Here is a 13,749-nt window from a genome sequence, read left to right on the forward strand (position 1 = left end):
GCGCGGTGTAGCGGAGAGAGCACGGGCCTGGGAATCAGAAGGACGTGGATTCTAACCCCGGCTCCACCACGTGTCTGCTGTGTGACCCTGGCAAGGTCACTTAACTTCTCTGTGCCTCGGTTACCTCATCTATAAAATGGGGACTAAGGCCGTGAGCCCTCTGTGGGACGTGGACTGTGCCCAACCCCATTATGTTGTATCCACTCCAGCGCTTAGTCAGTGCCTGGCACCTAGTAAGTGCTTAACGAAAACCATAATTTGTTTTATTATTACTACATCTTTCTAGTTCCTGGAGTCTAATGGCAATCAATGTTTCATTCATTCATTCAATTGTACTTATTGAGCGCTTACTCTGTGCAGAGCACTGTACTAAGCGCTTGGAATATACAATTCGGCAACAACAAGCTCACAGTCTAAAAGGGGAGACAGCAAAACAAAACAAGTAGACAGGCATCAATACCATCAAAACAGATAAAGAGAATCATAGATACTGTCTTTCTCCCCCGATTGGACTGTAAGCCTGTCAAAGGGCAGGGACTGTCTCTATCTGTTACCAATTTGTACATTCCAAGCACTTAGTACAGTGCTCTGCACATAGTAAGCGCTCAATAAATACTATTGAATGAATGAATGGATATATACACAATCATAGATATATATACAATGCCTTCAGTCAAATCAGCCAAACCAAATGACGGGGGTTTGAGGTGAAGAAGACCCTTCTTTCTCAAACTCATCCCGACTTGGCCTCAAAGTCCAGGATTGTTTCAGTATTCTTCACAGGGTTGTCATACTTCGGCCCAGAGAAGAGCAACTTTTCAAACTTTTAGAGGACTCGGGTATTAAGCAAGAAACCCCACAGAGTGAGACTCTTCCTTATTCACTAAAAGTGATCACCATAGTTGTGATCAAAGGTATTTATTGAGCACTTACTATTTGCAGAGCACTGCACTAAGTTTCAGTTCCTGCCCTAAATTCAGTTCAGGCCTGGCTACGATGATTGGGCTGGGGCAGCAGGCTGTGCTTTGCACATAGTAAGCGCTTAACAAATGCCATCATTATTATTAATATTATTATTACACCAGTGACTGGTCAATGGCCTTCAGCGTGGCTGCTGACGTGGCAGTCCCTTGCTCGAAGCCAGACTCACAAAATGAGGTCAAAATGTCTTCTTCTGAATTCAGATCCTCTGTCTGGGCTGCAGTGCCTTCCTATCTCTTTGATCTTCCTCTACCCAGCTTTCCTGGCTGCCCAAGAAGCCCCCCGCACTCCCAGCCCCCCGCTTGGCCTAGTGGATAGAGCACGGGCCCGGGAGTCAGAAGGACCTGGGTTCTAATCCCACTTTTGGCATTTGTCCGCTGTGTGACCTCAGGCAAGTCACTTCACTTCCCTGGGCCTCGGTTACCTCATCTGGAAAATGGGGATTAAGACTCTGAGCTCTATGTGGGACAGGGACTGCGTCCAACCCAACTGCCCTGTATCTACCCCAGCACTTGGTTCAGTGCCTAGCACACAGTAAGTGCTTAACAAATGCCACAGTTATCATTATCAGTGCTATTGTGTCCACAAACCCCAACTAGTTAATCTCACAAAACCAAGAGGAAGTGGAAGAAAGAAGTGGACTCTTTTTTTTTTTTAAAGGTATTGGTTAAGCACTTACCATGTGCCAGTCACCGTACTAAGCGCTGGGGTAGATCCAAGCTAATCAAGTTGAACACAGTCCACGGTCCCACAGGGAGCGCAGGTCTTAATCCCCATTTTAAAGATGAGGTAACTGAGGCCCAGAGAAGTGAAGTGACTTACCCAAGGTCCCCCCACAGACAAGTGGCAGAGCTGGGATAAGAACCCAGGCCCTTCTGACTCCCAGGCCCGTGCTCTATCTCCTCCAGACTGCAAGCTCGTATGGGCAGGGGATGTGTCTGTTATATCGCTTTATTCCAAGCGCTCAGTACAGTGCTCTGCGCACAGTTAAGCGCTCAGTAAATGTCACTGATTTACGACGGACTCTATCCTTTAGGCAGCGCTGCTTCTCCCGCTGCGGGTTCTCTAGGATGCAATTCTCCGACGACTGGGCATCTGAACTGCCAACCCTAAGGAGGGGGATGGGGAGGTTGACGGACGCCATCATCCCTGCTGGGACTGGGGGGTTGAAGCCCCTACTAGATCTGCCACCTACAGCTCCCCGGGCCTCCTGCCAGACCCTCGGCCGGCCCGAAACGGCTCTCTCCCCCACCAGTCTTGGATTCCGAATGGGTATTGTGAAATTCACCTGGTCGCAGATGCAGATAGGGTGTGGGTCCTCTGGCAGACCCCGCTGCTTTTAGTTAGTTCTGCTAGCCGTGCCTGGATGTGTCCGTGTGTCCATAATAGTAATAATTAGGGTATTTGTTAAGCACTTCATATGGGCCAAGCACCGTTCTAAGCCCTGGGGTTATAATGTCGGTATTCATTAAGCGCTTACTATGTGCAGAGCACTGTTCTAAGCGCTGGGGTAATAATGTTGGTATTTGTTAAGCGCTTACTTTGTGCAGAGCACTGTTCTAACCGCTGGGGTAGACACAGGGGAATCAGGTTATCCCACGTGGGGCTCACAGTCTTAATCCCCATTTTACAGATGAGGTAACTGCGGCCCAGAGAAGTGAAGTGACTCGCCCATAGTCACACAGCTGACAAGTGGCAGAGCCGGGATTCGAACCCATGACCTCTGGCTCCCAAGCCCGGGCTCTTGTAGATACGAGGTAATCAGGTTGCCCCGGGGGGGGGGGGGGGCTCAAATTTCACTACTGGCTTCAAAGTTTTCCATCATCTTGCCCCTTCTCACCTCACCCCTCCCTTCTCTCCTTCTCCAGCCCAGCCCGCACACTGCGCTCCTCCGCCGCTAACCTCCTCACTGTGCCTCGTTCTCGCCTGATCCGCCGTCGACCCCTGGTCCACGTCCTACCTCTGGCCTCCCTTCTCAAATCTGCCAAACAATCCCACTTCCCCTCTTCGGAGCCCTATTGAAGGCTCACCTCCTCCAGGAGGCCTTCCCAGGCTAAGCCCCCCTTTTCCTCTGCTCCTCCTCCCCTCCCCATCACCCCAACTCGCTCTCTTTGCTCTACCCCCAAACATCCACATCATTTTTAAATATATGTACATATTTATAATTCTATGCATTTATATTAATGATGCGTATATATCTATAATTCTATTTATTTATACTGATGCTATTGATGCCTGTTTACTTTTTTGATGCCTGTCTCTCCCCTTCTAGACTGTGAGCCCATTGTGGGCAAGGATTGTCTCTATCTGCTGCTGAACGGTACTTTCCAACCCCTTAGTACAGTGCTCTGCCCACAGTAAGCACTCAATAAATATGACTGGATGAATGAATGAATCCCCATTTAACAGATGAGGTAACTGAGGCCCAGAAAAGTGAAGTGACTAGTCCAAGGTCACACAGCAGACAAGTGGCGGAGCCGGGATTAGAACTCGTGACCTCTGACTCCCAAGCCTGGGCTCTCTCCACTGAGCCACGCTGGAAAGGGGAGGGACCTTAGGTCGGAAACCTTTCTCCAGGAGGTGGGCGGTGAGGGGCAGAAAGCGGAAATGTGGGTGGGAAAGGCGATCCTTTCCGCCACCCCCACCCCTCGCCGGGCTCCGCTCCGCGCTCTGCTCCGTGCTCCGTTCATTCATTTAATCAACAGTATTTATTGAGCACTTACTATGTGCAGAGCACTGTACTGAGCGCTTCGAATGTACAATTTGGCAACAGATAGAGACAATCACTGCCCTATGATGGGCTCACAGTCTGAACGGGGGAGACAGCCAGCAAAGCCAAACAGAACAAAATAAAAACAAGACAACGTCATCAAGATAAATAGAATCAAGGAGCTGTACACCTCATTATCAAAATAAATAGGGTAATAAATAATATATAGAAATGAGCACAGTGCTGAGGGGAAGGGAAGGGGGAGGAGCAGGGGGTGGAGGGGGAAGCAGAGGGAAAGGTTGGGCTCAGTGCGGGAAGGCCTCCTGGAGGAGGTGGGCTCTCAGGAGGGCTTTGAAGAGGGGAAGAGAGTCAGTTTGGCGGAGGTGGGGGGGAGGGCGTTCCGGGACAGCGGGAGGACGTGGGCCAGGTGAGAACGGGGGACGGTGAGGAGGTGGGCGGCAGAGGAGCGGAGAGAATGGGGTGGGCTGAAGAAGGAGAAAAGGGAGGTGAGGTAGGAGGGGGCAAGAGGGTGGAGAGCTTTGAAGCCAAGAGTGAGGAGCTTTTGTTTCATGCGAAGGTTGATAGGCAACCACTGGAGACTGTTGAGGGAGTGACGGGCCCAGAGCGTTTCTGTAGAAAGATGATCCGGGCAGCAGAGTGAAGTATAGACCGAAGCGGGGAGAGACGGGAAGTTGGGAGATCGGAAAGGAGGCTGACGGGATAGGATCCAGGTGGGATAGGATGAGTGGCTGTACCAACAAGGAAGCAGTCTGGATGGAGAGGAAAGGGCAGATCTTGGCGATGCTGTGAAGGTGAGACCGGCAGCTGTTGGGGGCGGATTGGACGTGTGGGGTGAATGAGAGAGCAGAATCAAGGATGACACCGAATTTGCGGGCCCGTGAGACGGGAAGGATGGTCGTGCCGTCCTCAGTGACGGGAAAGTCAGGGCGAGGACAAGGTTTGGGAGGGAAGTTAAGGAGCTCAGTCTTGGACATGTTGAGTTTTAGGGGGCGGGAGGATATCCGGGTGGAGATGTCCTGAAGGCAGGAGGAGATAGGAGCCAGGAGGGAGGGAGAGAGAACAGGGAGGAGATAGAGATTTGGGTGTCATCTCCAACTCTGCCACTTGTCTGCTGTGTGACTTTGGGCAAGTCACTTCACTCCTCTGGGCCTCAGTTCCCTCACCTGCAAAATGGGGACTGAGACTGCGAGACCCACACAGGATAGGGACTATCTCCAACCTGATTGGCTTGTTTCCACCCCAGCGCTTAGTACAGTGCCTGGCACATAGTAAGCACTTAACAAATGCCACAATCATTATTATTATTATTATTATTATTACCTCAAGCTAATTAAGTTGGACACGGCCTGTCCCCCATGGGGCCGACACTCTTCATCCCCATTTTACAGATGAGGTAAATGCGGCCTATAGACGTTAAGTGGCTTGTCCAAGGTCACAGAGCAGACATGTGGGATTAGAACCCAGGTCCTTCCGACTCCCAGGCCCGTGCTCTAGCCGCTAAGCCACGCCGCTTCTCGTATGAGCACAGACCTGACAAGTGGGGTTGATCTCCCGATGCGGTGTCAGGCTAGCGACCGGACCTGGAGGCGCTCAAGTTTTGCCCTCCTCGTCTTGGTCGAGGGACTCCGGTCCCACCCCTTGACCGAGGCCTTCCGGGCCCCGCTCCTCACCTCTCTGGCAGCAGTCTCATGCCCGCCGTACACAGGATGTAGAGAGGCGTTTCCTTGTGCTTCTTCACGGGCACGTGAGCGGCCGCAAAACGCAGCAAAGGGCGGAGGTAATCGCTGGCGTGCTCTGGAGTCTCTGCCATCACCGAGATCCCTTGAGGAGGAGGAGAAGGAGATTTTTAGCTTAAATTTACGATGAAATAATGTCGGTATTTGTTAAGCGCTAACTATGTGTTAAGCGCTGGGGGAGATACAGGGTCATCAGGTTGTGCCACGTGAGGCTCACAGTCTTCATCCTCATTTTACAGATGAGGCAACTGAGGCACAGAGAAGTGAAGTGACTTGCCCACAGTCACACAGCTGACAAGTGGCAGAGCCGGGATTCGAACCCACAAATCGCACCCATTAGGAGAAGATAGATAATTAGACAGATAATGGCTCTCCCCCACTTCAAAACCTTATCGAAGGCACATCTCCTCTAAGAATAATAATAATAATAATGAATGTATTTAAGTGCTTACTATGTGCCAAGCACTGTTCTAAGCACTGGGGGGAATACAAGGTAATCAGATGGTCCCACGTGGGGCTCACAGCCTTAATCCCCTTTTACAGATGAGGTAACTGAGGCACGGAGAAGTTAAGTGACTCGCCCAAAGTCACACAGCTGACAAGTGGGGGAGGCGGGATTAGAACCCATGACCTCTCTCCTCTTCTCCCACTCCCTTCTGCAGTGCTCTTACTTGCTCCTTCACTCATCCTCTCTCCCATCCCCAGAGCACGTATGTATATATCTGTTAGTTATGTATTTATTTATATTAATGTCTGTCTTCCCCTCTAGATTGTGAGCTCATTGTGGGCAGGAATGGGTCTGCTTGTCGTCATACTGTACTCTCCCAAGTGCTTAGTACAGTGCTTTACACACAGTTAGCGCTCAGTAAATATGACTGAACACGATTGAAGCAGCAGCCTGGCCTAGTGGAAAGAGCACAGACTTGGGAGTAGGAATGCCTGGGTTGTAACCCCAGCTCTGCCACTTGCCTGTTGGGTGACTTTGGACGAGTCACTTGACTTCTCTGTGCCTCAGTTTCCTCAACTATAATAATAATAATAATGTTGGTATTTGTTAAGCGCTTACTATGTGCAGAGCACTGTTCTAAGCGCTGGGGGAGATACGGGGTAATCGGGTTGTCCCACGTGAGGCTCACGGTTAATCCCCATTTTACAGATGAGGAACTGCGGCACAGAGAAGTAAAGTGACCCGCCCGCAGTCACCCAGCTGACGAGTGGCAGAGCCGGGATTCGAACCCATGACCTCTGACTCCCAAGCCCGCGCTCTTTCCACTGAGCCACGCCGCTTCGACTGAGCCCCGGGGGGGTACAGACTCCGTCCGATGTGCCCGTACCGTGTCGGTCCCAGCACTTGACCCAGTGCTGGGCCTATAGGAGGCATTTAACAAAAATCAAACAAAAATCGCAATTATCATGGCCCAGAGGAAGTCACCTCAACCCTCTTCCCATTATCCAAAACTTCCAAGGGAGAGAGAGAGAAAAGGGGACATTCCTCCTTTCTCTTCCTCCTCTCTTCCCCAGTCGCTCCCACTCCCGCCAAGAGGTGAACTCCAGTACCTGGTTTGATTTTCTTAACTACGGGTTGGCTGTTGCGATCTCTCATCTGCTTGATATCCAGCAGGTCGTGAGGATTCCCATTATGGCGAGGCCAGAAATAAACAAAGATCCTGGATCCACTGCTCCCGCAGTCTACGACGAGTCCGTAATTCAAAGTCTCATCTTCCGTGTCTGTAGCTTCTAAGTCTCCAACTCGGGCCAGATACCTGAGGAAAGGAACAACGTCATTCCCGGCTCACCGGCTAGCCACGGCAAAGACACGTTTCCACGGCTGTTCCCGCAAGCGATTTCGGGACGGATGACGATAAGGACTCTTATTTGTGCCACCTGTCAGCTGTGTGACTGGGGGCGAGTCACTTCACGTCTCTGGGCCTCAGTTCCCTCATCTGTAAAATGGGGGTGAAGACTGCGAGCCTCACGTGGGACAACCCGATGACCCTGTATCTACCCCAGCGCTTAGAACAGTGCTCTGCACGTAGTAAGCGCTTAACAAATACCAACATTATTATTATTATTAATATGTAAGAGGGCGGGTGGGATACAGTTTCTTTTATCTGCCCGGTGGATACTAACAGGGCAGCCAGGCTTGTGGGGCGGATACGTGCTGTTCTTTTCCAAGCATTTAGCTCAGCGCATTGCTCTCAGTGGATGGTCACGAAAGATTCATTCATTCATTCAATAGTATTTACTGAGCGCTTACTATGTGCAGAGCACTGTACTAAGCGCTTGGGATGAACAAGTCGGCAACAGATAGAGACAGTCCCTGCCGTTTGACGGGCTTACGGTCTAATCGGGGGAGACGGACAGACGAGAACAATGGCACTAAACAGCGTCAAGGGGAAGAACATCTCATAAAAACAATGGCAACTAAATAGAATCGAGGCGATGTACAATTCATTAACAAAATAAATAGGGTAACGAAAATATATACAGTTGAGCGGACGGGTACAGTGCTGTGGGGATGGGAAGGGAGAGGTGGAGGAGCAGAGGGAAAAGGGGAAAATGAGGCTTTAGCTGCGGAGAGGTGAAGGGGGGATGGCAGAGGGAGTAGAGGGGGAAGAGGAGCTCGGTCTGGGAACGCCTCTTGGAGGAGGTGATTTTTAAGTAAGGTTTTGAAGAGGGAAAGAGAATCAGTTTGGCGGAGGTGAGGAGGGAGGGCGTTCCGGGACCGCGGGAGGACGTGACCCAGGGGTCGACGGCGGGATAGGCGAGACCGAGGGACGGCGAGGAGGTGGGCGGCAGAAAGATCAATAATCAATAGTATCTCTTCTGGAACACTGTCCACTTCCAGCAGGAACTGCTCTGGCAGTGATAATAATAATAATAATAATGATAATAATAATGTTGGTATTTAATAATGTTGGTACTTGTTAAGCGCTTACTATGTGCAGAGCACTGTTCTAAGCGCTGGGGTAGTTTCAGGGTAATCAGGTCGTCCCCCGTGAGGCTCACAGTTAATCCCCATTTTACAGATGAGGTCACTGAGGCACCGAGAAGTGAAGTGACTTGCCCACAGTCAGCTGACAAGCGGCAGAGCCGGGATTCGAACCCATGACCTCTGACTCCCAAGCCCGGGCTCTTTCCACTGAGCCACGCTGCTTCTCTAATAATAATAAAAGCAGCATGGAGTAATAGATAGACCATGAGCCTGAGAATTGGAAGGTCGTAGATTCTAATCCCGACTCTGCCACCTGTGTCTGCTGCGTGACCTCGGGCAAGTCGCTTCACTTCTCTGGGCCTCAGTTCCCTCATCTGGAAAATGGGGATGGAGACCGCGAGCCCCATTTGGGACAGGGACTGTGTCCAACCTGATTTGCTTGTATCCACCCCAGTGCTTAGTACAGTGCCGGGGACACAGTAAGTGCTTAACAGATACCACAAATATTATTATTAGCATGGCCTAGTGGAAAGAGCACGGGCCGGGGAGTCGGAGGTCGGGGGTTCTAATCGCGACTCTGCTACGTGTATGCTGTGTGACCTTGGACAGGTCACTTAACTTCTCTGCGCCTCCGTTACCTCATCCGTTAAATGGGTAGCAAATTGTGAACCCCAAGAGGGACGAGGACTGTGTCCAATCTGATTAGCTCGTATCTACCCAGCGCTTAGTACAATACCTGGCACACAGTTCACCTGGCGCTAAACAGATATAATAATAATGATCGTGGTATTTGTTAAGCGCTTACTATGTGCCAAGCACTGTTCTAAGCCCTGGGGTAGATACAAGGTTATCAAGTTGGACAAAGTCCCTGTCTCACATGGGGCTCACAATCCTCATCCCATTTTACAAATGAGGTAACGGGCCCAAAGAGGTTTTATTTGTCTTTTCAAACGGTATCTGTTAAGAGCATACTGTGTGTCAGGCTCTGTACTAAGCGCTGGGGTGGATACAAGCAAATCGGGTTGGACCTTTGCGCCTCAAGGGGTTCACGGTCTTAATCCCCAATTTACAGATGAGGTAACTGAGGCACAAAGAAGTTAAGTGACTTTCCCAAGGTCACACAGCAGACAAGTGGGGGAGCCAGGATTCATTCATTCATTCATTCATTCAATGGTATTTATTGAGCGCTTACTATGCGCAGAGCACTGTACTGAGCATGATTAGAACCCAGGTCCTTCCGACTCCCAGGCACGTACTCTTTCCGCTAAGCCATGCTGAATTCTGAATTTGGCCCTCACGGTTCAAAGATGGACGGGCAGTTGATGTCCCCATCTTGCCCTAGAATGCCCCAGCTGGTCGGTTCTGTTTTGGTGCCAGAGTAAATCGGATGTATTATCATGGAACGGTAGGACCTGGGGGATTAAATATACAACTCCATGTTCTAATCCCGGCTCCGCCGCTTGCCTGCCGTGTGACCTTGGGCGTGTCACTTCACTTCTCTGTGCCTCAGTTCCCTCATCTGTAACATGGAGATTAAGACTGAGAGTCCTGTGCGGGACCGGGACTGTGTCCAACCCGATTTGCTTGTATCTACCCCAGCGCTTAGAACAGTGCCTGGCACCTAGTAACAAATACCAGAATTATTATTAAAACTAGTATGATTAAGTGAGGAGTCGAAGATTGACTCTGGTCTTACTCCCTACTCCCTCCCCGCCCCACAGCACTTGTGTATATATGTGCATATTTACAGTTCTATTTATTGATATTTATTGAATAGAATTATTATTTCTATTTATTGATATTAATGATGGGCATACATCTATAATTCTATTTATTTATATCGATGCTATCGACGCCTGTTTGCTTGTTTCGATGCCTGTCTCCCCCATTCTAAAGCACAAAGGGATGGGACAGTAAAAAGCACATGGATCTGATCACCAACCCTCTAAATTCACTCACCCGTGCCCGCTACCACAGGGCAGGGAACGCGTCTACCAACTTTGTTATTTTGTACTCTCTCAAGCACTAAGTACAGGGCTCTCCACACGGGAAGCGCTCAATAAATACTAATAAATACCCCACCGTCCAAAGCACTGCCAACCTTCTGTAAATTCACAGAGGGCCCGGAACAAGGAGCTGCCATCGCTTGTACCTATAAACCCTCTCCAAATGTGGGCAAGGAGCATGTCTGCCAACTCAGTTACATTACACGCTCCCAAACGCTTGGCACAGTGCTCTGTACATACCAAGCGCTCAATAAATACGATCGATTGCCCCCCACAAACAAAGCACTACCAGCTGACTGTAAATTCACAGACCATAACAATGAGCTCCCACTGGTTGTATCTTATAAAGCCTCTACAGACGTGGGCGTGGAAACGTCTACCGACTGTCGTACTGTACTCTCCCTGGCGCTCGGTACAGTGTTCTGCACAGAGTAAACACTCAATAAATACGACTGACGCCCGCCCCCTCACCAAAGCACTGCCCACCATCCATAAATTCACTGATGACCCATAACAATGAGCTCCAACCGGTTGTATCTTATAAAATAAAAACTCCTCCCTGTTGGCTTCAAAGCTGTCCGTCACCTTGCCCCTTACCTCACCTCCCTTCTCTCCTTCTCCAGCCCAGCCCGCACACTCCGCTCCTCTGCCGACGCCGACCTCCTCACTGGGCCTCGTCCCCGCCTGTCCCGCCGTCGACCTCTGGCCCACGTCCTACCTCTGGCCTGGAACGCCCTCCCTCCTCAAATCGGCCAAACGATCACCACTTCCCTCCTTCGAAGCCCTACTGAAGTCTCACCTCCTCCAGCAGGCCTTCCCCGACTAAGCCCCCCGCTTCTTCTGCTCCCCGTCCCCTCCCCGTCGACCCAACTCGCTCCCTTTGCTCTACTCCCTCCCCGCTCCACAGCACTTGTGGATAGATGTGCATATTTACAGTTCTATTTATTGATATCAATGATGGGCATGCCTCTATAATTCTATTTATTTATATTGATGCTATCGACGCCTGTTTGCTCGTTTTGATGCCTGTCTCCCCCATTCTAAACAGAGAGCCCGTTGTGGGCAGGGGTTGTCTCTAATCGTTGCTGAACTGTACTTTCCAAGAGCTGTTTACAGTGTTCTGCACAGAGTAAGCGCTCAATAAATACGACTGAATAAACCCTCTACAGATGTTAGCTGGGAGCACATCAACCATCTCTGTTGTAGTGTTATTATTACGATCAAGTGCCGTCGAGTCATTTCCAATTCATAGCGACTCTAGGGATATATTTTCTCCAGAACATCCTGTCCTCTGCCATAATCCCTAACCTTGCAAACGGTTCTTCCGTTATCGCTGTGACGGTTTCTATCCCTCTAACTAATAATACGAATAACGTTGGTATTTGTGAAGCGCTTACTACGTGCAGAGCACTGTTCTAAGCGCTGGGGAGGACACAGGGGAATCAGGTTGTCCCACGTGGGGCTCACAGTCTTAATCCCCATTTTACAGATGAGGTCACTGAGGCACAGAGAAGTGACTTGCCCACAGTCCCACAGCTAAGTGGCAGAGCCGGGATTCGAATCCATAACCTCTGACTCCATAGCCCGTGCTCTTTCCACCGAGCCACGCTGCTTCTTGTAACCGCTGGTCTGCCTCTTCCACGTTTTCCCTGGACCTTTCCTAGCATCAGTGTCTCCTCCAGAGATTTAGTCCTCCTGATTATGGGTCCAGAATATGCTGTTGAATGTGCTGTCGGGGTGTACTCTCCCCAAGACCTCAGTTCGGCGCTCCACACGACGTTAAGTGCTCAATAAATATGGTGGGTGGATGGATGGATTAACGCTGTGGAGGCTGCAAGCTTCAGGGCAACTCTCCTCCGACACTCGGGACAGCAGCCAGAGCCGCGTGAATGAGCAGACCGCTGGCGACCTCGATCTGGGTACCCTTCAACCAAGTCTGTAAATACACGGTGTTGCTCTGACCTCCCATGGAATTTCGGTTCCTTTCTTCTCTCTGGATTACGGCAGCTAAAATGGACTTCACATCCCTCACCCCCACAGCTCCAAAGCGTTCATCATCATACTCGATATTTATTGACCGGCTCCACCCACTGTAACAAATAGCATCAGTCGATGGATGGGCTTTCACTGGTCGATCGATGGGCTTTCACTGAGCGCTTACTATGTGCCGGGCCCTGTACTAGTACTTGGGAGAGCACAATACAACCGCGTGGGTAGACACGTTCCCTGCCCGCGTGGAGCCTACAGTCTTAAGGGGAAGACATTTAAATAAATGACAGATAAATTACAGAGAAGCAGCAGAGTGTAGCGTATAGAGCATGGTCCTGGGAGTCAGGAGGTCATGGGTTCTAATTCCACTCTGCCACTTGTCTGCTACGTAACCTTGGGCAAGTCACTTCGCTTCTCTGTGCCTCAGTTACCTCATCTGGAAAATGGGGAGTGAGACTCTGGGCCTCATGTGGGAGAGGGGCTGTGTCCAGCCCGATTTGCTTCTATCCATCTCAGCGCTTAGTACAGTGCCTGGCACATAGTCAGTGCTTAACAAATACCATAACTACTATTACTCTTATTACAGATGAAATGTTGGTATTTTGAATGTTGGTATTTGTTAAGCGCTTACTACGTGCCGAGCACTGTTCTAAGCGCTGGATACACCTACCTGCTGTGGGGCTGAGGGTGAGGTGAACACCAAGTGCTTAAGGGGTACAGATCCAAGTTTGTATGTTCAAAGTACTAAATCAAGCCCCAGCCCAGATGCCAAAACAAACTAGCCCAAGTCTCTTGGCTTGTTAGATTTGTACAGATCATTTCATCGGATACAAATATCAATCAATCAACGGCATTTGAGTGCTTACTGTCTATAAAGCATGGTACTTAGCACTTAGAAGAGGACCATGTGATAGAGTCAGATCGCAAAATGTTTCCAAATTAGGACCTATGTCTCTATTAATCAATCAATAGTATTTATTGACCACTTACTGTGCACAGAGCACGGTACTGTTTTGGATAGTACAACATGACAATATTACAGAGTTGGTAGTACTCGTCCGCTCAACTGTATATATTTTCATTACCCTATTTATTTTGTTAATGAAATGTACATCGCCTTGATTCCATTTATTTGCTATTGTTTTAATGAGATGTTCATCCCCTTGATTCTATTTATTGCTATTGTTCTTGTCTGTCCGTCTCCCCCGACTAGAATGTAAACCCGTCAAAGAGCAGGGGCCGTCTCTATCTGTTACCGATTTGTACTTTCCAAGTGCTTAGTACAGTGCTCTGCACATAGTAAGCACTCAATAAATACTATTTAAAAAAAAAATCCCTGCCCAAAGTGAGTTTATAGTCTAGAGGAGAGAG

At 49.7% G+C, this 13,749-nt stretch overlaps 1 protein-coding gene across 2 annotated transcripts in view; it reads right to left on the reverse strand.

Annotated features, from left to right (window-relative positions):
* ENTPD7 (ectonucleoside triphosphate diphosphohydrolase 7) overlaps nucleotides 1-13,749 on the reverse strand; it is a 59,726-nt gene that overhangs the window by 17,764 nt on the left and 28,213 nt on the right. For both annotated transcript variants that reach the window (XM_029060999.2, XM_029061000.1), the window contains exons 4-5: nucleotides 7,006-7,211; nucleotides 5,383-5,533 (exon numbers count right to left, since the gene is read on the reverse strand). In XM_029060999.2, the coding sequence (XP_028916832.1) occupies nucleotides 5,383-5,533; nucleotides 7,006-7,211 (357 nt within the window). The remainder of the gene's footprint in view (nucleotides 1-5,382; nucleotides 5,534-7,005; nucleotides 7,212-13,749) is intronic.

This window comes from Ornithorhynchus anatinus, chromosome 3 (assembly GCF_004115215.2).
Source record: "Ornithorhynchus anatinus isolate Pmale09 chromosome 3, mOrnAna1.pri.v4, whole genome shotgun sequence".
NCBI classification, from domain to species: Eukaryota; Metazoa; Chordata; class Mammalia; order Monotremata; family Ornithorhynchidae; genus Ornithorhynchus; species Ornithorhynchus anatinus.